The following is a 24,120-nucleotide window of genomic DNA, read 5'->3' as shown; positions in this document are numbered from 1 at the left end:
TGGTTCATCTTCTGGCTGTCGTTCAACATCTCGCGATGTTTGGAAAGGTCGAGCTGGAGGCGCTTCTCGTCGCGTGAGCGGTGTGCTTCGTCTCGCTCTAGCTGAGCGCTCGGGCTCAGAGCACCCTCATCGAATGAAGACTCGCTATCCTCTGGATCCTCCTCTTCCTCCTCAGGTGTTTCGTCCTCCTCTTCTGCTTCAGACATGTCCGACAGGTCCCCTATATTTCCAGAGCCAATGGCAGAAGTTTCAGGAGGCGAGCTAGCCATATCAGCAGAGAAGTGCCCAGCTCGGCTCATGCGACGGAAGCGTCTAAGCTCCGCCTTTTGCTTTCGGACCTCCTTCTCCAATGACCGGTTGATGGCGAGGAGCGAAGAGTTGCTGATTTCGAGGTCAAGCACTTTACGCTCCCTTCGTGCATTGGCAGCAAGTTCGTTCATCATCTCGAGTGCGCTCTTGCTATCACTGTTCCTCTTGCTGTCTCTCGTTGGACTTGCTGATACCGGAGAGCCAACAGGGGAGAATGCGGTGTAGCGACGAGCGGGCGTAGGTGCTGCATCATCGGGGAGGGAGGCACGATTCTCAGTCTGAAGTGGGCTTGGCTGCATGGCGGATGGTTCATTAGTCGGTGCCTTCTTCGCACTCGTCACAGAGTCAATGGACGACAGACTGGAGCTCTTGACATGCCCTCGCTTTATAGTGGAGGCGACGCTGGATCTTCGTCTGGGGCCATCAGACACATCTGGCGTGTTCGATCCAGTCAACATGGCGAGAGCGGAGTTTCCTGAACTGCCTCTACTGAGGGCTGGCCTGACCTGAGAGGCTCCCTTACGATATGAGAGATGTGCAAAGTCCTTTGTAGGCGAAGGCGGGCGAAGCGACCCCCCTTGTCCGCCTTCCAAGGGCGGAAGCAGATCTGGAGATGTAGGAGGCGGCGGAGTGAGAATCGGCTGGCGGTCTTTTCTCTCGGAAAGGGAGTCGGCGTGGAAGAATTTGCTTTCGGGCTGGGAGTCGGCATGGAAGAACTTGCTCTCGGGCTGGGATCTGCCCAGGGACGACAGCGGTGGCGATGGTACGGTGGGCTTCGCAGGGGGCTCGTCTTGTCTTCCGTCGGCGTAGAAGAATGCGGGCGCCTTCTTCGTGGGTGCCAGTACCGGTGCTGGTTGTTCGTGCGGACGTGCGTCGTTGGCGTGGAAGAACAGGGATGAAGCGTCTTTCCTGCCAGCGTCGGACGGAGCGGTGTTGTACATGGAGAGCGAGGGCCTCGGGGTCGGCGTGACATGGCTGCTGCTTGGTCCTGGTGTACTGCGCGGTCGCCCGCCTACCGCTGACGAACCGCTCCTTCCAACAGCGCTGTGCCCACTGAATCCGCCAGTCTGGTCCCTGGCGTGGTGGTCTACCGTGGAGCCTGGCCGCGAGCTGCTCGGGGTAACAGAGGGGGTGCCGCTGGGCGTCGACGAAGCGCTGTCTACGCCGACCCGTGACTTCCTCGTGGAGGAGCGAGGCGTGACATTGCTGCTCAGGAAGGGCTTGATGGGCGTCACCTCGTTGTGCGAGGGCGCCGGGGCCGCAACCTTGGGCGTGGTGCCATTGCTGGTGCGGGCGGTGCGGGTGCTCGAGGAGCTGACGGTGGAGGAGGCGGTGGGCGCAACGGCAAGTCTCGGGGTCAAGGGCGTCTTCGCGGCGGTTCGGGTGCTGGCGAGCGTCGGCTTCAGCGGCCGTGGGTTATTTCGGTCGGTTCGTTCGATGGGCATCCTCTGGTGAGTGCGGCTATAGTTGTGGTGTTATACTGCGGATGCGGAGGGAGATCATGGCCTTGCCGGGGGGCAATGGGCGCGGCTCGGGGGGTAATGGCGGTGTTGACGATGGTGTGTTGATGGACGCTAGTAGCGTGTCGGATGTCTGCAGGTCATACAGCACGGCGCTCTACGTGTATTGCCCCACTTCTACAATGCCAGCGGTGGAGGAGTGCAGATGGTTGGCGTCCAGTCCATGGTCGGGGGCCAGACAGGAGCAGGAGAAGGGTTCAGGTGGGGAGGCGTCTGTGTTGGTGCGAGATGAAGTAACTTTGGTGGCCCTGAGTGATCCTGGAGCCTTTCAAACGCCGCCAGCCCCAATCGGGCGTAGACGTGAAAGCGCGTCATGACCTCTCCAGGGCCTCATCTCGCGTTTTTATGGGGCCTCCTGTCGCCCTCTCACGAAATGACCCCCCACCTAACATGAGCGATGCAGGGTCCGCCCATTCACCACCATCATGCGCGCAGCCCCGTCGCGCACACGTGCCCCGGCATGCACCGAGTCACCGTAATCACGACGCGTCCGACCTGCCTCGAGTGGCCACCGCAACCACCATGACCACCGCCAAAGGAAATGACACCTCCCGAGATATACCAGAGCGGCCGCAGCCTGTCCGAACCACGTACACTGAGCACGACTCCCTGAAGTACCACCTCCTCGGCCCATCGCTCACCAAAGCTGGCCAAGACAGTGTAGACCAATCGAAGGTCTCTGAGGTCATCTACAACGCGTCCAAGGGCTCCAAGTTCTTCAACAATGAGGAGGTCAAGGACAAGAACCTCACAGAGAAGATCAACAAGATCCTGGAAAAGAGACGCCAGCTGGAGAAGATCGACTTGACATCCGACCAGCGCAGAGCCGACGACTACATCGCTGAGCTGGAGCTGAGCAGGGACCTGAGCCAGGTCATCGTACACCTCGACTGCGATGCTTTCTACGCGGCAGTCGAAGAGCTAGATCGCCCGGAACTGAAAGACGTTCCGTTCGCAGTCGGCAAGGGCGTGCTGACTACCTGCAACTACCATGCACGCAAGTTTGGGTGCCGCTCCGGTATGGCTGGGTTTGTCGCCATGAAGCTCTGCCCACAGCTCATCTGCGTTCCTATGAATTTTGCGAAATACATGGCCAAGGCAGAAGAGGTTCGCGAGGTACTGGCGCTATACGATCCTGACTACCAAAGTGCGAGTTGCGACGAGGCATACCTCAATCTGACAGAATACTGCCAGGAGCACCACATGACACCCGAGGAAGCTGTGAGCCAGCTGCGCGCAGACGTCTTTGCAAGAGCCAAGATCACCGTCTCCGCTGGCATCGCCGCCAATGCTAAACTCGCCAAGATTTGCTCAAATCAGAACAAGCCAAACGGGCAGTTCCTGCTTGCCAGCGACAGACAGACGATCATGGAGTTCATGAAGACCCTACCTACACGGAAGGTCAACGGTATCGGTCGCGTCTTCGAACGAGAGCTGGATGCCATAGGCGTCAAGACATGCGGAGACATATACGCACATCGAGCATATATGGCAAAGCTATTTGGGCAGAAAGCATTTCAATTCTTGATGCAGTGCTATCTAGGCCTAGGGCGTACCGTCATCAAGCCAGCGGAAGACCATGAACGCAAGAGCGTCGGCACTGAAACCACCTTCAGAGAGCTACAGGGCCGCGATGCCCTGCGCGACAAACTTCGGCATATCGCCGAGGAATTAGAAGGGGATCTCAAACGCACCGAGTACAAAGGAAGAACTCTCTGCATCAAGATCAAGCTTCACACCTACGAAGTACATACGCGACAGACGACGCCACCTTTTGCTATACACAAAGCAGACGACCTCTTCAAGTACAGTCTACCGATGCTAGAGAAGCTCATGAAGGAAATACCAAACATGAAACTACGCTTAATGGGTTTACGAGCTACGCACATCATCAGCACGAAGAAGCCTGGAATCGACTTCTTCGGCCGCGCAGCCAAGACATCTTCGACCACCACCACCACTAAGACTCCCGCCTCGAAAGACGAAGGCACATGGGAGACATGGCCTGAGGAAGAGTTCGAAGAAGCCGCACGACAAGAACGAAATAACGAAATGAACGAATTAGAGAAGCTGTCTCAGGAACAGGAGCAACAGCAAGGTGAACAGCCGCCAGCCGAACCACAGTGGCAATGTCCTATCTGCTCTATTCCACAGGCGCCAGATGATGCAAGCTTCAACGCGCATATAGACTTTTGCCTTTCGAAACAGACTATCAAGGAGGTTGTCAAGTCTACAACACCGCTGCCGCCCCCGCTGCCAGCTTTCGAGAAGCAGTCTAGTGTTTCCAAGACAGTATCCAAGAAGGGCAAGCGCGGAAGACCGAAGAATGAGGGGACATCATCTGAGCAGGAGGCTAGGGAGAAGAGACGAGCGTTCTTCACGCTTGGAAACGGATGATCTGGGATAACACATAGGTAATGCAGAAGTTATTCGACTACTCGTCATGCCGTCGTCGGCTGTTTGCGTTCGCAATGTGATCTAGAGATGAGATCTCCCTCGAATTCCAAAGCCGACTAACTAAACAGATACACTTGAGAAGGTAGATCCATAATCCACCACAACCCTTTCACTTTCCTCAGCACACGCAAGTCCAGATCCCGTCTGTCCAGAAGCTTCCTGGCCTTTGCATCATCAGTTTCCATGTCAGGTTCAGTTTCGGGTGAGTTATCCGCTGCTCTTTCCTTGCCCTTCCCTCCGGCTTCCGTTCCATCCGCAGCGTCAGAATCCATTACACCAGGAGCGTCGTCCTCCACCCCAGCACACATCCCTGCAGCACCGCCACCATCTTCCTTGACTTCAACAACCCAGCACGTACTCGTGCTCCTAAGCTTCGGCCTTGGCAACACCTCGCGTTCTGGATCATACGGCGTAGCCACCAGACACGGCCCATCCACATCAAAAGCCGCCAACAGCGTCCTCTCTCTCAACCTCTCCTTCCGATCCGACCAAAGATCTCTCCGCAGGATCTCCGGGTACGTAACCATAATGTGGCGTGTACCCCCCATTTTGCCATTCTTCGCAAGATCGCTCTCGATGGCTACGGTGAGGAACTGGCGGGCAAGTTGACGGCTTACAACGGACCGCATGGATGATGGGATTGCGGATAGTTGGTCGTTGTGTGCTTGGAGGTCTTCTTCGAAGGTGGTGCTGGTGTGTGAGTCTGGGGGTGAGGTAAGACGGGCTGGTCGTTTGGGTGGCGTGTAGGCTCCGCACCAGAGGCGGCCGTGCTGCATTATGTGGTCGATGAACCATAACTGCGCGAGACTCGCTTCGAGCGTCTCGTCGAGCTGTAAGGTGGCAAAAGGGCGGTTTGCAACATCCGGGTGGGCGAAGAGCGTGTCGTCGACTTCATCTGGGAGTTGGTGCTGTGAGTCTGGGACTTGATCCGTTCGGACGGAGTGCCATATGCTGTTGGCCAGTCCCTTCATTAATTCTCCTTCTTCCTCGGGTGCGGCCAGCGTGTACCTGATGTAGCGGAGAATGCTAAAGACAATCTGAGCGATGGTGTTACGCATTTCGGGGACTTGCTGGACGCGCTTCGCATCGAGTTTTCGCTTTACTTGTATACCAGCGTGATCGAGGTTTCCCCACACAGACGATTCATTTGGGATATGACCCCAACGGCGGAAATCCTGACGAGCCTGCGTGGCTACATTCGGTTGGTTGAAACGCTGGAGGAACGCCACTTGACGCGCACGAGCTTGTTCCACGGTCTCGTCTTTCTGGCGATCAAACAGTATGACCCAGCATTTGTAGGATTCCCATGTATCGGCCCACTCTGCTTGGATGGGTGTGAAGTCGATCTCGCGATCTACTGACCACAAATAGGAATGGAGAAGCATCCCTTCGGCAGTGAATCGACCTTGTCTGCTTGTTTGGAGTCGTATATTGATGTAGTCGCGAACTTCACAGTATTCGATCCGATGAGCCTCCAGGAAGATGTTCTGGAACAAGTTCGAGCTCGATACACTTCCAGCGTAGATATCTCCTTGGCTCTCGTGGCCCTCAGGTAGATATGCCTCTGGTACTAGCAAGGACAGGTCGCCATTGCTCAACGCCAATGCCAATATAGCTAGACGCAGTGAGTGGCAATTGGCGTTGACTTTCCTTGTGTCAGTCGGAAGTCGTAATCGCACATGTTCGCTATGATAGCAAGTCTATCAGCGTTGAAGTAACATTCGCGATGCTTCAGCAGTGTCAGAGCTCCCGCGGCGTTGATCGTAGGACGCTTTCCGTAGAACCCCTCGGTGTGAGCCTGTACGATCTGATTGATTGTGTTTGCTTTCTCAGTTCTTGGATGGAGGCGGTCTGCTACTTCAAGCACGGATCGAGCTCCCGGGTATACTTCTGGTCCAAGCCCAGATCGGGCAAGATAGTTTCCCATATGAACAAAGTCGCGTGTAAGCAGAGATCGCATCTGGTCTAGAATACGCCAGAATCCACGCAAGTGTATGCAGACAAGCTTTGACTCCCAGCTTCCACGATGATCGTCGAGTGAGTGGTAAGGACGGAGATCTTCTCCCTCCGCTCGCCCAAACCGAAAGCTGGATTGGAAAGTAATCCCTGGGCCGCGTCGGAAAGCCAGCATCAGTCCATTCCCAGCACAAATCGACTCTTGAACAACCCACGCACGGGTGTACCACCGGTCTTGACTGGTTCGGTGAAGGAAATCGAGGATCTGTTCGCAGAAGCGGCGATCTATTACGCTTCGCTTCCCTGTTCGGCCAGGATACAGTAAAGACTCGATGGCTGTAAGTTGCTCCTGCGATGTGATCTCGACGTCGAGTAGACCCGCCGTGACGACGGCTCTGTTATACACAATGTCCATCGACTGTATACCGAGCTCTTGCTCCTCCCAGTCTTCTTTGGAACTGGTTTCAGTCGGCTGAGGGAGACACTCTTGATCGATCCATATCATGCGAAAGCCGTATGAAGTGGCAAAGTCCACAGCACGATCTAGAACATCGTCGAGAGCGCGACTGGCGCGGACGCGTCCGTCGAGATCACGGACCGTGTAGGTTCTCGGGGTCGGGTTCTCTCCACGAGGAGGCCAGCAGTATGACACCGCTACATAATGTATGCATATGTCGCGCGAGCTGACGCCGTTCCCACTGAACCATTCCGGATGATCAACCACCGGATTGACCAGACGGAATTTTCTAGGCTTCCACCTGTGCGGAAACTCGGGATATGATGCGCAAACGCGGCATTTAGTTTGTGTGGATTTGTTGGCTTGTTCTGAGTGTTCAGCGACACTGCCTCCCTTTGCATTTGGAACCTCGCCACCTCCTTCTGGGTCTTGGGCTTTGTGATTTCCAAGACTCATATTTATAGCGTACTCCTCCTTTCCCTCTTCGTCGTCGCTGTCAAAATCGTCGAGTTTGACATCTGAGTCGTCATAAACCAAGAAGCGAATGCGCCTTGACGCCCAATGTCGAGCATCCGCTCGCTCGAAGGCATGTTCGGAAATTTTCGCCATGTCTCCGAAGAACCCTGGTCCTATAGATGTCGAAGTGTTCATAAGATCATTTTCCATGTTCGCTGTTCCGTTCTGACGATCAGATTTGCGGATGTCGATCTTCTTCTCTTGCTGTCAACCGTATTATTTGTCTGCTCGAGCGCCGTCTTGGACTGACATGCACGTGATCTGCTGCTGGTTCAGTAAGGTGCCTAAGATCGTACTGAGGAGCTCCTCATGTCCCGAGAATCTAGAGCATTAAATACCCTTACCGGTGAGAAGGCTACAGTTGCAAGGCTGGCCACGCCCCATTCATTCCAAGTAGCTTGCGCGTACGGTATCACCAACCATTCAGGAGTCTTTGGCTATATTGAAAATAAGCACCAACATTTGCGTGCACACAATCTGTCACCCATTGCGGCATGCTGTGCGATGTGCAATTGAGTCGTCTTACAAGAGGCTGTGTGATAAGGATAAGTGGAAAGCATGCGTAGAGACGGATTCTCTGCGTTCTTCCAGAAGTGTTGGCCGGTCGCACGCGTGTATGACATAATACTCGGCATGTCATGCGTGTGTTACAGCGATATGATGGAAGCTGTAATCAATAAAGTGTGTGTCGTAGTTCATCGTTCAAAATCCAGTTGTAATGTGAAGTTTCGTGTGCGTGATGCAAGCGGCATCAGTCATATCTCTGGTCTCTGCATTCCTGTAGCAGCCGATGTCGTGATTTTAGCCATTCCAGGCTTGAGGCTCTCGTGTCCAGTAAGAGTGCTCTAAAGCAATACGTTTAATGACTGCATCCATAAATAGCAGGTTGTTTGATGAAGAACAAAGCTCGTGGCTGAAGGCAGAAGTTGGATGGGCGTAGCGCAGAGGCAGGCGGCTACTCTCGCCCCACCAAACCCACTCACATCCCACCCGCGGACTCGTGCAACAATCATTCTCCACCCAAGCGCCGACGAAGATCCCCTGCCTTGCTGTTCTCGCGACTGGACCCTTTTATTTAATCATCACCCCCCTCGCTCACCACGACGGCGTCACCAGCCCCAGCCCCCGACAAGCCGCCAAAGCCGCCCTCGCCGCTGCGCATCGCCAGCCAGCTCACGACCGCCTCGGCCATCCTCTGGGACCCCAAGTTCACCTCGCGAGCGCCCCCGGGCAGCCTCCAGCCCGTCCACGCCGGCACGCTTGTCGCCCCGCACCGCACCGACTCGTCCATCAGCGTCCGCAACCTCGGCGACGGCTACACACAGCCCATCGTGCCTACCATGGACAACCGCCGTCACCCCAGCTCCTTCCAGCAGCTCGAGAAGCTCGGCGAGGGCACCTATGCCACGGTAGGCAGGAGCGCCATGTCGGCTATACTGTGTGCTAACGTGCCCAGGTCTTCAAAGGTAGAAACCGCCAGACGGGCGAGCTCGTAGCCCTCAAGGAGATCCACCTCGACTCGGAGGAAGGCACGCCCTCGACGGCTATCCGCGAGATTTCCCTCATGAAGGAACTACGCCACGAGAACATCGTCCTGCTGCACGACGTCATACATACCGAGAACAAGCTCATGCTCGTCTTTGAGTTCATGGACAAGGACCTCAAGCGATACATGGACTCGCGCGGCGACCGCGGTGCTCTGGACCCGGCCACCATCAAGTCCTTCATGTACCAGCTGCTCAAGGGAATCGCCTTCTGCCACGAAGCCCGCGTCCTCCACCGCGACCTGAAGCCCCAGAACCTCCTGATCAACAACCGTGGCCAGTTGAAGCTGGCCGATTTCGGTCTCGCTCGCGCCTTCGGCATCCCAGTCAACACCTTCTCCAACGAAGTCGTAACCCTGTGGTACCGCGCCCCCGATGTGCTGCTCGGCAGCCGGACCTACAACACCAGCATCGATATATGGTCAGCAGGCTGCATCATGGCTGAGATGTACACCGGGCGGCCGCTGTTCCCCGGAACCACCAACGAAGACCAAGTCCAGAAGATATTTAGGCTGATGGGCACACCGTCTGAACGATCATGGCCAGGCATCTCGCAGCTGCCAGAGTACAAGAACAACTTCCCCGTATACCACACCCAGGATCTGCGCCTTATATTGCCGCAAGTCGACCAGGTGGGGCTTAGTCTACTCAACTGCATGCTGCAGTTGCGGCCAGAGATGCGCATTAGTGCTGCGAACGCCCTTTCACATCCGTGGTTTAATGACCTGCCTCAACGGCAGCAGGAGATGCAGATGCAGGCCCAAGCACAGGCACACGCGCAGGCCCAACAAGCGCAGATGGGCGGCTACCAGGTGCCTCAAAACGCATACTAGACGTATGTCCCCGTTAATCAAGAAACGCAAATTCGAATGAATCTCATAACGGCGCAACTGGAGGCTGCCTATACTGCACGCGAGTATGACAAGTACGCGCCCGGGACGAGTCGAGATTCGTATTGCTATAATGGAATATAGTTTATCTGGAATGGGCAAACGTACATTCCCGGTTTCCCCGGTTCGACATGGCCCGGAGGGTCAGTTTAGTGTGAAGGCAAGCGCCTCAAAGTGGCGACGACGATTGGTGTGACCGGCGGATTACGACCGGCGGATTGTCAGTTGCCACCGCGCCCGTACGTGTCGATGGGGAGGCTTGGTGTGTGGAATGGGGAAACTTTTGTCATGGTTGGAATGGGGCCGCTTGATAAGGGTGACTCGTTCAGACGATTCATAGACATGCGGCATGTTCTTGAGATTGTTTTTTGGTTGGCATCTTTAGATGGCTGTGGAACGTATATTTATTCCATGAAGCCCTTTCTTATTGGGTAGCTACTCCCAAACAACGACGCATTATTACGAAGGTTTACACTGCTTTGACAAAGATACCATATATTCCTTTGTTCAATGTTTCCAGTGACGGGTACAACGCGTACGGACGTGCTTCTTCGTACGTACAGTTCATAATCGAGGTACTTCAATCTCTCTCTGACGAGTGGACGAGAGTATTATTTTGGCCATCGTCACCAAGGTATTCACCCCGGACCCTCAAGCCTGTCTACTACCTCGTACGTTAGTCCTGCCAGACTTAACCAGACCAGTATGTTAAGAACTGGCAATCAATACCCGCCAGAATCTATTTCCTCCCTCTCACGCCAGTTCCACGACTAGACCTGAGTGCATTTCAAGTCATATACACCAACAATGTTCGGGAAGGCAACTACTGGAGAGCAGCTTCTAGTGTGTTCACTGTCGGAGCGGCGTGATCTATCTTACCTTTCTCCTGTGATAGTCCTACCGTCTTTATTACCCGGCATAGAATAGTCACGATTTTCGTTTTGCTCGTGGACGTGCCGTGCCGGCTCTAGCATCCGTCTTCTTCTACGTCCGCGTGCAATCTCAGAACTACCTGCGTAGCATATACAATATCTCTAGCCGAACTTTGCGTTGCAGGAAACATCCCACACAAAGTTAAAAAGCCACGAAGTGCAGCTCGCGCTGTAACACCAAGCTATTCAACAGTCTTCCGCTGCTAGAACTACACCGTCTTCTCGCGCACGGATAAGAGAGAATGACAATGCTGATGCTACGGCAATATATAGTACGAAGACGCCCCTCCTAGCACAACCCCTAATATCTTACACTCTAATATATTATACTTGCGACTTCTCCTATCTACGAGAGTGTGCCGTCTCTCCGTCTAGATCTTCGATGCTAGGGAAGTCGTGAGTGACTTGTTTCGCTCTGCGTTGTCGTAATACTGTTGGGTGAAGTAGAAGTTTAATCCCTAACATTTTACTTCGAAAGGTAGAGGATAAAGCACTATCTTCTTATCTTTGCTCTTGAAGCAATACTGGCGGCTTGGAGAAGTTGGGGTGCGCGATAGCTACTAGATTGCGTGCGCTTGTATAGTGTCTTGAGTGTAGATAAGGTAGTAGGTTGACTGGTTAGGGGATGTGTGTTGAGAGGATTAGATTAGATTAGAGAAGAAGAAGAAGAATGTAGAGTAGAAAGAAGAGATTAAGAGAGCAGTGAAGAGCTTAGAGAGAAGCAGAGAAATTAAGAGCTCGTTGTAATAGCTGATGCAGTGAAGGAATAGGGATATTGGAATACATGGCGAGATTAGGGCAGATTGTGAGGGACGAGAGATGTGTTTACCGTGTTGGAACGTTAGAGGATAACGTGTATAGTAGGAGGGGGAGAATAGGTTGGGAGAAAAGGAGGGAGAAGAGTGGGAAGTCTTGCGGTGCTGCTGGATTTGGACAAGGTATTGTTTGCGCTTTTGATGAACGGATAGAGAGATTGGGGGCTGTATACTGCGATATTAGGCTCCGGCCTGCCGTACTATAGTTATTAGCACTCTTGCCTATCCTCTCTCTCTCTTGCGGACAGTGCAATATTGCATTTACTTCGCTATAACATCTCTCTAGACATTACGTAGTTTCTGCAAGAGAGCAACGCGCATTCTTTTGCTTAACTATCTCGGTCTCTCTATATCTTCCTTGCCCTACCCGAACATGCTTGATTGTAGCTAGGAACAGACTACCTAGGCAAGACATATTCTCGCTTTATAATCTTAACGAAAAGCTCTATATGTTACTAGGAAGATGCTCGCGCATCTGATTGCTTAAATATCTCTCTATGCCTTCTTACAGCACTTTGTTAGGCTACCTTGTACTAAAGCAGCTGCGCCTCGCTTCCTTGTATTGCTCTACATGCTGCGGACGCAGGAGTGTAACTAGAGTTATGCGCGACTCACTCTGAAACGCGGCAAGTTCTCCTTAGTTTGGTTTATGGCCGTGTGCAATCTTAGTCTCTTCCGAAGATACGAGGGCTGAGTCTCGCGACTTACGCCCTTGCTTTACTTCTGATTAAGCACTACGACTTTGCTGTCTATGCTACTTTGTGGCTTCTCCTCCGTCTTGTCTTCGCTATTAGGGCGTAGTTCTAGTTTGGTCTGGTCATTGAGATGGTTCTTTGGTATACAGTGTGATCGTGATAGCTTTGCTGTGATTCTCAGCCAGTCACTGAGAAGGGAGCGTAACGAAGACAGGAACTGCGAGCGTAGATGCGCAATTCCATCCTCACATTCTTTCTTTAGACACCAGCAGCAGCACATCATCGTTGTATACTCTGGTCGTTGAGAAGGAACTCTACCGAGAACCATGATACGTCTTAGCACTGGCACATTCGTGACAGCAATCGATTAGATAGGATGCGAAGGTAGTGCCAGTCTATTCAACATCAATTGGCCGTATCGACTCGTGAGAATGGGTCGTCTTTGAAAGGATGAGTAGTGTTTGAGAATTGACGATCTCAATCTTCATTCCATATTTACTTTCGAACAAAAGCTTGTACGGGTAGACGGATCTAGGCGAGATGTCAGAAAGATTAGGTTGGTACTTCGCTTACTTGTTTCAGATTTCGGGAGTGAATGCCGTGATTGTGGTGAAAGATACTTTGTGTGTTTGGGAGAAGTTGGAGAAGACGGGTACTCTTCCGTTCGGCCAACGCGGACTCCAAGTGATGCGTCCACCGCGCGAATAGAAATGAATGTCAACTTTTCTACGCAGGATACTTACCCCGTTCCAGTTACTAGTAATGAGACGGCTGTTATTCCCTTGACGAATAGACTTATGATGTGGTGGCGGGCGTGATTGCTGCATAGCTACCTTGGTAGTCTCGAAGCTCTATCGGTAACTGTGAGCATGCTCTCGCAGTCTTCTTGCGATCGCAGTCGTCTCGGGATAACTCGATTGTAGCGGTTGTAAGCGGTACATTGGGTGGTTGGGTATGTAACCTTGGAAGGGCGCCGATTTGCCGACAGAGTCTGAACTGGTACGTCTCCGTTTGCATCCACGGTACTGCTATGTGCTGTCCTAGTCATGTTACTTGTCAACAAATCTCTCCATCGCACAACAGGGCGTCTTGGGGATACCATGGTGCTTTTCTCGATTCATTGCACTAAGGGAAGACTCAGTTTTAGCAAAGCAAGTTGGTAGATGGACTCCGTACTGTGCGTACCTGACTGGCGATACAGTCGTCGAATAGTCGGTAACATCTGACGTTCAAACAAGATATGCAAAGGCCATGATGATCGTTCCATGTACAAACAATCCGTCTGACGATGTACGCTGAAGCTTACCTGAGATGTGCAGCCTGAGCTCAGGGCACTGACTCTTCCCGCGTTGTACCTCGTACGAACCTCACAGTGATGTGCCGGAGGTATTGCCGTATCTAGTTTTTGATCTGCCTTTCCACGATCCATGACTCAATCAGCATAGACGGATGGCCTTACATTGTTTCGACAAATCGGACGGGCAGTTGTGCCTTCTGTATTGGGGGATACCTAGGTAGAGTTCTTTCCACACCATGCATGAAGCTGCATGATGTCATCGCAGGAAACCGCTTCCTCTTGACCCAACATCCATCTCAATGAAGCCATATCGCATGTTCGAGACACCAAAACGCCATGTTCATGCTAACGAGTGACGTTGGCTTCAGTCCTCCGCGGAGCTCATGCCAAGCATCACGAATCTTACCAATGGCGCAGCCGCTAGCGGAGCATAGACATGGGAAGGTACATACATAGCATTGCCAACGCCCCGGATCTACAACAAGCCTCAACACCATCGCTTATTCACCCATTACCAAGACTGCATCTCACGAACTTTTGAGTTTCTTCGTGGGCAATCTTGCTGCCTTCCGAGCCATGACGTGTGGCGTACCTATGATACGACTGGTGGCAAACCTACTTCTGGAGGCGGGTCCAGCGTGTCTCATTCGCGGTCTCGACGCCGTTGAACCAATTTTGATCGCTGCCGGCAGCATCTCGGAACCTTGACTGTCTCGATCCGACGGTGGAGACCGCAAAAGGCCCTTTAGGAAAGAGGATATAAGCCATGAGGGAGTCGCTACTGTCCCCAGTACAGAAACTCAGAGTTTGCTATCTCGTGCGGAGAAGCACAATGGTCGACGACGCCTCGTGGCGAATGCGGCATCCCATGCAGCCCTCACTCGCTACGCTTACCAGGGGTATTTCCGCGAACCTTACCAACGCATCGCCAGCTGCGCCTCGCTGAAACTACCCATCGAATACGGATTCGGATTATGGCTACAGTCTACCTTACCTCCCGACCAGATGCATGACCTCTGTCGTACCTGTTGGGTGGCATGACGACGACTGCGGCGGCAAACACCGGCCCATACCGCCAATTAGGTGTACATGAAATCTCTCGAGTATGGAGCAACTGTCGGCGCCATTGCTCCGTTTCATGACCATCCCGTGGGACATGGCCAGTCAGTACCAGTTTTGATGTTCGGGAAGCGGTCAGTCCGGAGTTGAGGCCTTGTCGCCAGTTGGAGCAATGTTCAGATGCCTAACATCCCGTCATGGAGACCATTCAGCCTCACGGACGGAACCCCTCGTCCTTGCCCATGCCAGATTTTGCGTGCACAGTTCCCTTTATCATACCAGAGCCGCATCAGCACTTGGAAAATATATCGCAAAAACCCCGGGACATCCATTACGGAATACCTGCCCATAACAGCCCAACGGGGGAATCTCGGCTAGTTACAGTCACCCTAGTAAGGCACTAACGAAGCTCCCGTCGCTTTGCAAGAACCGCCCGTGCCAACGCTGCAGGATGCCCAGCGGTCAGGCTAGGATGTTTCTCCAAGCAAGGTCCAGCCCACCAGACCGCCTAAGCCCCATGGCTTGCGACCGTGTGGTAGGCGTTTGACCGGCGTCCGACGCGCTGCCCTGCAGACTCTTTCCCCAGCCGTGGAACCAGGGACGCAGGCCGCTTCTCCATGCTGGATCATTGGACTCGCAAACCATCACCCCCATGTCAACTCGCGCAGTGATGCTAACTAGTTGAGTCTAATATGCACTTTGGACGCTTGGGCTTTTCAATCGTCCAGGTTACCTAGGTGCGAATGAGCATTCATTCAAGCACAATGACACAAGGAACCTTCGATGATATCTCCCCGAGTGTAGGCGCAACATGTCTGTTGTACTAATAGGAACCAGCGGATCCGCTCGGCGACTGCATTCCTCATCAAGTAGATGACGAGACGTTCCCACACTAGCTTGTCCTCCAACATGGCTTCCACTCCTACCACCACTGCTCCGGTCAAGCGGGCTTGCGACAGGTACGTCGCCGTCGGTACACATTTCACATGCCACACCACTAACATCATCAACTTCTAGCTGTCACCGAAGAAAAGTAAAGTGCATTGGCGAAGGCACGGCCCCTTGCAAAAACTGCGTCTCTGCTGGCCTTGCATGCACATACAATGCCATCCCACAGAAGAAAGGACCTAAAGGCAGTCGTGCCAAAGTCCTGTCCGAACTTCGCGAAACACAACGCAATGCCCAACTTGCTGCCGGATTCCCAACTGACCTTGGCTTCGATGGCCGGTCACTATCCTCGACATTCGCTCGCACGCCGGGCCTCATGCCCCCCGCTCTCGTTGAGAGTTGCATAGAATACTTCTTCGCCCATGTCTACCCCTCAGAACCCGTCCTGCACCGCCAAAGAGCGCAAGAAGCCGCCGTTGGTATGGACCGCTCCACCGAGGCGTATTGCATGGTAGTCGCACTATGCGCATACGTCATGATCCAGGCCAACCACAAACCACCCGTCAACGTCCTACCACGACCAGAGATGGCCCACATGTCAAACGTCGGCATCGGCCATGTCCTGCTGGAAGAGTCTGTCCGTGTGCGACAAGGCTACGACCACCGTGAGAACCCCTCCCAGATGAGCGTGCTCACATCGTGGTTCTACTCTGGTTGCTACTTTGGACTTGCGCGCGAGAACACAGCATGGGCATACCTCCGGGAAGCCACCACACAAGCGCAACTGCTAGGCATGCACGACGAGGAAACTTACAAACACGACCCTCTGGATATATCGCGCAAGCGCGTCCTATACTGGCTCCTCTTTATCGCTGAGAGGTACGACTTCACACCCACGCGTCTTGCTAGACCCTTTGCTAATTGCCTGCAGGACTTATGCCCTACACAAACACCGCCCAATCACATTATACCCCACCATCCACCCTCCTTCGCTGGACGAGGTCCCCTCCGATCGGCCCATTGCCGTTGGCCTGGAACTTATGATCAACATGTTCAAGATTATCGACGACACATACATCAACCTCTGGAACCGAGTGCACAACACACATGCAAGCGCTGCATGGATTACGCAGATTCAAACCCAGCTCTCCGAGGCGGTACCAGCATACTTCGAGTGCACAGAGGTCCAGGAAGTCCAGATTCGCATAACTCAACAATGGTTACGATCGCAGACATGGCAGCTAAGTGTCTGCCAGGGTCTTGTGAGCAGCGTCTCCAACGACATCCCCCTCACATTCAAATACCCAATCGAAATCGCAAGGGACCTCCTCACAATCTCGCATCAATTCTCGCAACAAGCCATGGAGATGCACGGCGTCGGACTGGTGAGTATTTTCCCGTTAATTTTCCGCATCATCATCCCCCAATTTTTGGAGATTGTCACCGCTAGAGCCCCTCCATCTCCAGCTGCAACAATCCCTGTTGTATTCGATCGCGCTAGTGCCGCACTAGGCAACGTCTATCTCTGACGTCCATGCCCTGACTAGCCAAACTGGCAGCACTGTCCCTTCCACCTATACCCCTGCCACGTTTTACCCTATCTGTCACGCCAAACGTTAGCTAACAGCTCTGCAGATCGAGAAGCTATTCGACATTGCGTGTTGTCTAGCAGATGTCGTTGCATGCACCTCGTTTTCGCCTGACGCATTCGCTTTGGGCCCTCGCGACTATGTATCGCGATTCCTCACCCTCATTTCGACTCTCCGTGGAGGACAGACTCGATACCTCCCTCTATTGCTCACCAAGCTCTCTGAAGTCCTCCCGAACCTTCCGCTTCCCCGGTCTCTGAACCTCCCCCAGACGGTTCCCGCTTCGACGCTCGGCTTAAATTCTACTGGCTCGGGGACACTTCCCTCCAATGTCGCCGACGACTACTCGGCAAACCCGAACGCAACGTCGCCCTCGTATCCTAACAACGATCTGATTCGTCGACTGGCCGCGCAGACTGGAGCCCAACTCCCTTTCAATACGACCCAGCATTCCATGGTCAATGTACCTACTACGCACGTAGGCGACATGTCCCTGTACGACTCCTCCCACAGCGCAGCGCATTCCCACTCTTCTAGCTCAGCTCCTAGGAGCACTTCCACGACACCGGGCCCCTACGAGACTCCAATGGCACAACGGGGGTCGCAACTCGTAGGTCATCCGACCATGCAATTACCCACTTCGCACGGCCACATGCAGAGTCATCACATGGGCGTTAATGCCACAGCATACGACCCACGGTTTTCTATTCAGAGTTACCCTGTCGACCCTATGATGTACAAGCAATAGTTTTTTTCTTTGAAGAGTAGGAATATCAACAACGGCGCGGTGGAGTTTCTGGTCCCGACAATGGGCCAATTTTAGATTCGGTAGCATGGTATAGCTTTTGACCATTCAAGTAACGTTCAGCTTTTACAACGGCAACCGCCCTACAATCTTCGAGTGATCAAAGCTTCGAAAAGGAGCACGTGGAACACGGACGACGTTGAACCGCCATGTCACAAGATCCAAAAGCGTCATGTTGCCAGGGCTCAGCACACGAATACCGCGATTCCCGGTCATTAGCGATCTAATGAGCTACGAATGTCAATCCTCCGGTAGTTCTTCCGACGGGAAGGAGCTCATGGTGTCAGAAGCACACGTGCGGGAGGATGAGCTTGCATGCAGGACTAAGACCACCGTGGATATTTTAAGCGATTTGACATGTGTACCATGGGTTAATCGAAGCACCGGCTTGCCTCTTCAAGATGAAGTGTCAAGGGCTATCCATGTGCTGGATTACCGCAGCCATGGCCCGGACGCCCTTCTCGATCGCGAGGATTACGAAAGCGTAGCCAAGAGACGAGCACTGGCACTCGGAATCCTTGGAGGTGGACAATGATTGACTGCGGAACGAGGCGGTTAGGTCTGGGAAAGCCGGTTTTGACATGACATGGTGGCACACTATTGCGGCTGTGTAGCTTCGACGGGACCCGCAACCAGGGAAGGGTATGGCAATCCCGGCCTGTCGTTATTACAACACGAGTTCGGAATCTACCGACGCGTGCAGAATGAAGATCATGAAGCTCAAGGAGCAAGGTATGCGAACCCGGATAAATGGTTCACAAGGAAGAATAGGGTGAAGTGAGCCCTAGTCAGCCTAGCATCATGTACACGCGTTCAACTTGCTTGTAGTAAAGTCAATCGCTTATGCATAAAACAATTCCAAAATAGCGAAACATGATAGGTGTGGTGAAGCAACTTGGGCAGCCTTAGCTACACAAGACAAGTCGAATACGTTAAAACCTCGCGAAACACGTCGTCATGCCACATGCCATATCCCACGCGACTTTGCCATATGCAACAAGGTAGCGACTCATGTCCATTGGGCTGCAACAGGGCTTTCATTTTACCATCTGGGCACCAATCACACGATTCGCGTTGAGAGTGTCTCAAGCTTTATCTCTGGGGTCGGCCCGTCTAACGTCGGAGCGTTTGCTTAGGCACTTTTCGCAAAAGTTTCCTCCGAGTGCTGGCTGAGTGACAGCCGGCCGGGGACGGGGGTGGACCATGTCGCGGTTCTGGCGCTGGAGGCGTTGATGGGACCCTGGGGATCAGGGACGGGTCAGCCTCGTGGGAAGGAAGAAAAAGGCTTGGTCTTTTCGAGAAGAAAGTCGATTGCGCGTTCCTGTCTTGGTAACAAAGGCCATGTCCCTCCAACGGCGACGGAAAGGCTTGGCGCAACGTGATCAGATGGACCGTGAACCCATGGGAAGGGTACGGCTTAGTCTCATGGTGAGAAATGCATCGCCGTCTACGAATGCAATCGCCGTCTTAGAGTTCTGTTATCATCCGGTGGCCTTTGCCCGCCCTGGCGACGGAGGAACAGAGGGATTGCGCGATTAGTCGTACGTTGCTGTCGCGTACGACACGTTAGTATTGCGAGGTTTGGGGCATAGTTTGGTACAGCGCACGCACTGGGTCTGAGACTGGCGGTTTGAGCATTAGCATTGTTGAGATTTGCTGCAATTACAGCTGGCCCAATTGCCCAACGTGGTCTATGTACGACGTCGTGACGCTCGACCATGGGGGTCCATCGTTTGCAAAAAACTCTAATCCCCTACTCCTGTTGTAGCAAAGTGGCGACTATACCAACTCACTCCATGCTCCTCCCATGCACCGGTATCTTCCACCCTTCTTGCATTCCTTCGTCCATGCTTTCTTTCCGGTCGGACCGAATTCCACAGCGCTACGTTTCGCACTCCGCTGCCATCCCAGTGATGACCACGCCGAGTGATCAGGAACCGATCGCCGGGCTCTTCGAAATGGGGCACACTTCCCCTCCCTGGGCGCTTGGAGATGCAAAGGGTCTCGGCTTACGGGTTAGTCATGTGAGCATGGCAATCGTTCAGCGGACTTGCAGGTCGTCGCATCAACTATCGCGCTACTTCGCATGTGGTTGGTCCAGCTGACTAAGATGCATGCAGACTCTGATTGGCGGGTAAAGAGGCCGCTGACTCGTACTCGGCTGGCTTGTGCGGCACATGAAATCCCAGGCGGTGGTAGTTGTGCATCCCCGGATGCTCCCATTCGCGCCCTGGTTAGCTGCACAAATTATTATTGTTCAATATTGTACAGATATGGAATGGAACGCACGGCATGCAGCGGCAAGATGCGATGCGACATTTCTGCTGCGCAGCGACAACGGAACGGATACTCCTTTCGCAATCTACCCAGACATCATCTGATCCATAGCGACATCGGGACGGAGTCTAATTGCTTCACTTCACTCCCATTGGCGCGGAGTCTTCCTTGAACCGCTGATTCAGCGGAACTGCCCGGGCAGTGGGCAGAAAAAACCGCAGTATGTCCTTGCAACCACACTACGAGTTGCTTTTCCTGCACGCCATTGTGCGTCTTGCAGCGGCATACCTCAGCACGGCTTGAATTTCGGGACGTCGTGTGGCTGGCATGTGCATGCACCGTTACACCGGACGCGCGCGCCGTCGCTGCGCAAGGCTGCAAACGTCCAGCGTTGCACTTGAAAAAGGACTCGTGATCCTAGTCTTTGACGGTTCGCGGTATCAATCGTGACGACGCCTTTTGCTTTTGAGCCTTGCGTTGTCGAAGAACGCCTGGCCCAATCATATCCGGCATGGCCAACTCGATCCTCGCGTACTTCAAAAGCCGCGGCTGGGGATGCACATCGCGACGCGCGATCGCAAAGGCTGCAGTTGGGAAAGGGAATCGTATGCCGAGGCCAATAATTGCAGCCACAAACCAACCTTGCCGTCCAATCGCCTCGCCTATGTATGTAAAAAAAAAAAAAAGCAGAGATACATCGTAATCGTTCTTTGCGCTCGAATGCGAGTGGTGATCTACTGCAATCGGTGTGCCACAAGCGCAGCTCCGTTCCCTAGGATCCGGATGCGCGGATCGCCTTCTCCCGTTCAGGGTCCTATCGATACACGCCAGTAAAGCCTCTGGATCCTTCACCTTCCTGCGTGTTATGCGCTGAGCCGAATCTTGTCCAAGCGATGGAGGTGCGGAAACGTTATGTTGTTCTGATCGGTGTACTCCGAATAAGAATTATTCCTGCATCTGGATTATCACTTCTGCGTTGGTGGCTGCGAGTCACCATCCGAGTGATGTGGCTGATTACCGGGTCATGTAATCTACCCGTGGACGCTGCATATCCAGAGGCAAACGCGACTTCACTCCTACACATACTCTCGGGAATACACTGCCGTGTATGGATACTATCGGAATTGTTTTTGGCGACCCTATTCCCGTTGGGTATTCCTTTGACAATGGTAGCATACGAGCCCAGGACAGTTATTGAGCCAGCGGCAAGATCGCCCATCGAGTTCATGCACATATGGTAGCATTTGCTCTCTGGTATAGTAATTTTTTTTTCAAGACTCACATAGGATAGAGCAATAATCCGTTGAGTCCGAATTGTCGCAAGTTTACAACCATTCCAGAAAATTCGCAGAACGACGACACATTCTAGATTCCAATTTTCCAGCTTCAAGTCCGACTATGAATTCGCTATCAAATTCCGAAGCCAATCAAAGCAAACCCACGAGAGGCGTCGCATTTACATACCGATTAAATCACTTTACCGTTCAAGTTCGAAAGCCAAGCTGCCAACAGCTCTCTTATGCAAGTCGCTGTCGTCATAGCGGTCTCGCCTATTCCATGCATCTCAATATCTCACTTTAACCACCCCGGACCACCACCTACACCAGATGTTTATTTCCTTACCCGGCCCTGCATCACCATTACATATCCTCGGGCTCGATGCCGTCTCCCCGCTTACACACGTCCGCGGAGACTACATCTGCGTAGCTGCATACGGGACGAAGCTTGAACGTGGCAGAATCTAGCGTTATGCAAGTACGGTTGATGCAAGGTTCAAAGAGGATGAGGGTGGCAAGAGACATGAAAACGAAGTACCTTCGATGCCCCGCTGTCCTCCAGTACCTCGCCAACTCCGTTCAGCCTCATCTCACACCAAACAAGAACATAGCCACATACGTCTTACTCAGCAACTAACTCTTCAGCCTTCTGAGCGACTTCGGTAAACTCACTTTAGATGGACAGCTTTCCACCCATCTCCACTTGCCAAAGTCGCTTTTACCCGTTTTACCAGGACTGGCGAAGGCTGCGTTCCGACTTCCCTTTCTGATCATCAGACAATCCCGCATCGTTCTTTCTCTCTATAAAAATTGAAGCAAGGAACCCGCTCTAACCGCGCCCCGCGGAGAGCTTGATGGATTGGACATATGATGACCAAAGTACGTCACGGAGATCAGCGCCATTGGGCGTAGCATTTCTCCGTAGATGCGTAGTGATGACTTGCAGATATGTTGCGCGTCGCTTACCCACGCGAGGATATATAGCAATAACCACGACATCTCCTTCGGCATCTTCGGCATCTTCGGCAAAACCACTCTACACATCCCCCCTTCCCGTCCATCTCCACTTACCACATTCGCCCTCATCCGATGCACTAGGACCTGCAGTCACTACATCCTTTTTCCCCCTTTCCGTCGAAGATTCTACGTCAATTCCACCTGAATGCAGGAGACTTCCGCCAGCCGAGCCCCGGAAATAACTTTTAGACACTGGGTATAACGCCTCGCGGGCACGAACTGCTCAATGAGGCGTTTTTTTCTTCTTCTTTTGCCTGCTTGACCACGTCGCTGGTGAGCATGCGGGCCAAGAGCGAGCGCATGGCGCGTAGATAGGGCATAGACACGGGCGGACTCGGGACAGGGGGGGAGATTCCTTGTAGAGGCTTTCACACGCAGCGTGGCTTGTCGAGCGAGTACAGACGGGACGCCGTACGGAGATTGAGTAGGGCTGTGGTGATGACTTGCAGATGTGCTCCGCGGCGTCTCTTAGCAAGCGAAGGTAGATGTGTGTTGCCGATTTGTACTGTCGCGTGCGTTTTGGATACATGCCTGGTCTTTAATGAGCTCGGTGTGGGGGTTGGGAACTTTGCCGCGGAGCGCCCGTGAGCTGGGAATGTTGGGCTTGAGGAAAGGAAGTACGACAGTGTTTGGTGGATGGATTGGTAGAAATGTACATGCAGAAGATGTCTGTACGACGGTTTGCAGTATCTTGTTGTCGCTCTTAGCTATATGTATAGGGATTGAGACTACAAGAGAGTTTCCAATCTACTCCTTCACGCCACGGTCTCTACGTTCTTTTGACATCATACTATCTAGTGTGTTTACAAAAAAAAAAAAACTATTCGTGTTCTTAGAGCTTCTACAAGTCGTATAGTCTGCTGCTCGTAGAGCTTGAGACCTGTATTTTAAGTAAAGAATTTCCTCGAAAGGGAGATCCACGGTTCCAAAAGAAGGAAAAGGTCTTGAGCCTTTTTGCAATTGCTCTTAACATTTTCATTCCACTACATATCCACACTTGTATACACATCCACATACGTACGCCTAATTGACGCACTATCTACGATATCAATCCCCAAGTCTGGGTCAAAAGGCGCACTCTATCGTTGTTGATTGATAACCAGTCAGTGTGGTTCAGCCCAGCAGCGGAGAGCTGCACCCATTCTAATATTCGTAGTATACTGTTGCAAAAACGACAGACTCGATGAGTTTGGAAGAAGCCGGTCTAGTGTAAAAGACGAGATAAGTTGCCCATGGATTCATTGGACATTATCTTGTCGCTGTAACGCGCCTCTTTATCTCCTATACTATTGTGAGACGTAAAAGAGAAACATCAACGACTTCTCATAGCTTACCTCAGCCCACTTATCAACACCACAACCCCAGGAAGAGATCATTTGGTGACAACACCTACATCATGACCTTCATACCAAGACTCCCTCCACGACACCATACCATACCACAACAACTGCCACTCACCAAACTACAACATCACATTAAACGTCTTGACCTCACCCTGACGACAATAACCACAAAGATTGAAGCTTACACAACGCCGAAGCGCGTATCTATCCATTTATACAAAAGCCACACAAACTATGCTCAATCTATTTACTACCATTCATCATCCATTTCGTTTCCATTCTCGCAACGTAAACAAGGCATGACGCTGGAAATCTGCCAGAAGGCCAGATCGATGTCAAACACAACGGTAAACAGACTCAATAATGACAACCCACAAACGCCAGAGAAATGCAACTCGCTACTGACAACCATGCCTTCGACCCTTTTCTTTTCTACTCCAATACCACCTTCAAATACGCGGAGTCAGTCAATCACCA

General features: G+C 52.7%; 3 protein-coding genes across 3 annotated transcripts; all 3 read left to right on the top strand.

The window, feature by feature from the left end:
* Positions 1-2,351: 2,351 nt before the first annotated feature.
* On the top strand, positions 2,352-4,226 carry J4E87_003245 (uncharacterized protein; the record flags this gene model as incomplete). Its single annotated transcript, XM_049374874.1, has 1 exon — positions 2,352-4,226. The coding sequence occupies one exon, from the start codon at positions 2,352-2,354 to the stop codon at positions 4,224-4,226; it is 1,875 nt and encodes a 624-aa protein (XP_049235865.1).
* Positions 4,227-8,005: 3,779 nt separating this feature from the next.
* Positions 8,006-9,592, top strand: PHO85 (negative regulator of the PHO system; the record flags this gene model as incomplete). Its single annotated transcript, XM_049374873.1, is given in 4 exon segments — positions 8,006-8,010; positions 8,030-8,049; positions 8,338-8,624; positions 8,672-9,592. 4 exon segments carry the CDS (start codon positions 8,006-8,008, stop codon positions 9,590-9,592), a joined length of 1,233 nt encoding a protein of 410 aa, XP_049235864.1.
* Positions 9,593-15,356: 5,764 nt separating this feature from the next.
* J4E87_003243 (uncharacterized protein) lies at positions 15,357-17,672 on the top strand (the record flags this gene model as incomplete). Its single annotated transcript, XM_049374872.1, has 4 exons — positions 15,357-15,406; positions 15,465-16,214; positions 16,267-16,720; positions 16,971-17,672. The coding sequence occupies 4 exons, from the start codon at positions 15,357-15,359 to the stop codon at positions 17,670-17,672; spliced, it is 1,956 nt and encodes a 651-aa protein (XP_049235863.1).
* Positions 17,673-24,120: the final 6,448 nt, after the last annotated feature.

Source organism: Alternaria ethzedia (genome assembly GCF_023757985.1).
Source record: "Alternaria ethzedia strain BMP 0044 chromosome Unknown scaffold_5, whole genome shotgun sequence".
Taxonomy (NCBI): Eukaryota; Fungi; Ascomycota; class Dothideomycetes; order Pleosporales; family Pleosporaceae; genus Alternaria; species Alternaria ethzedia.
This window is presented reverse-complemented; position numbering and strand designations above follow the sequence as displayed.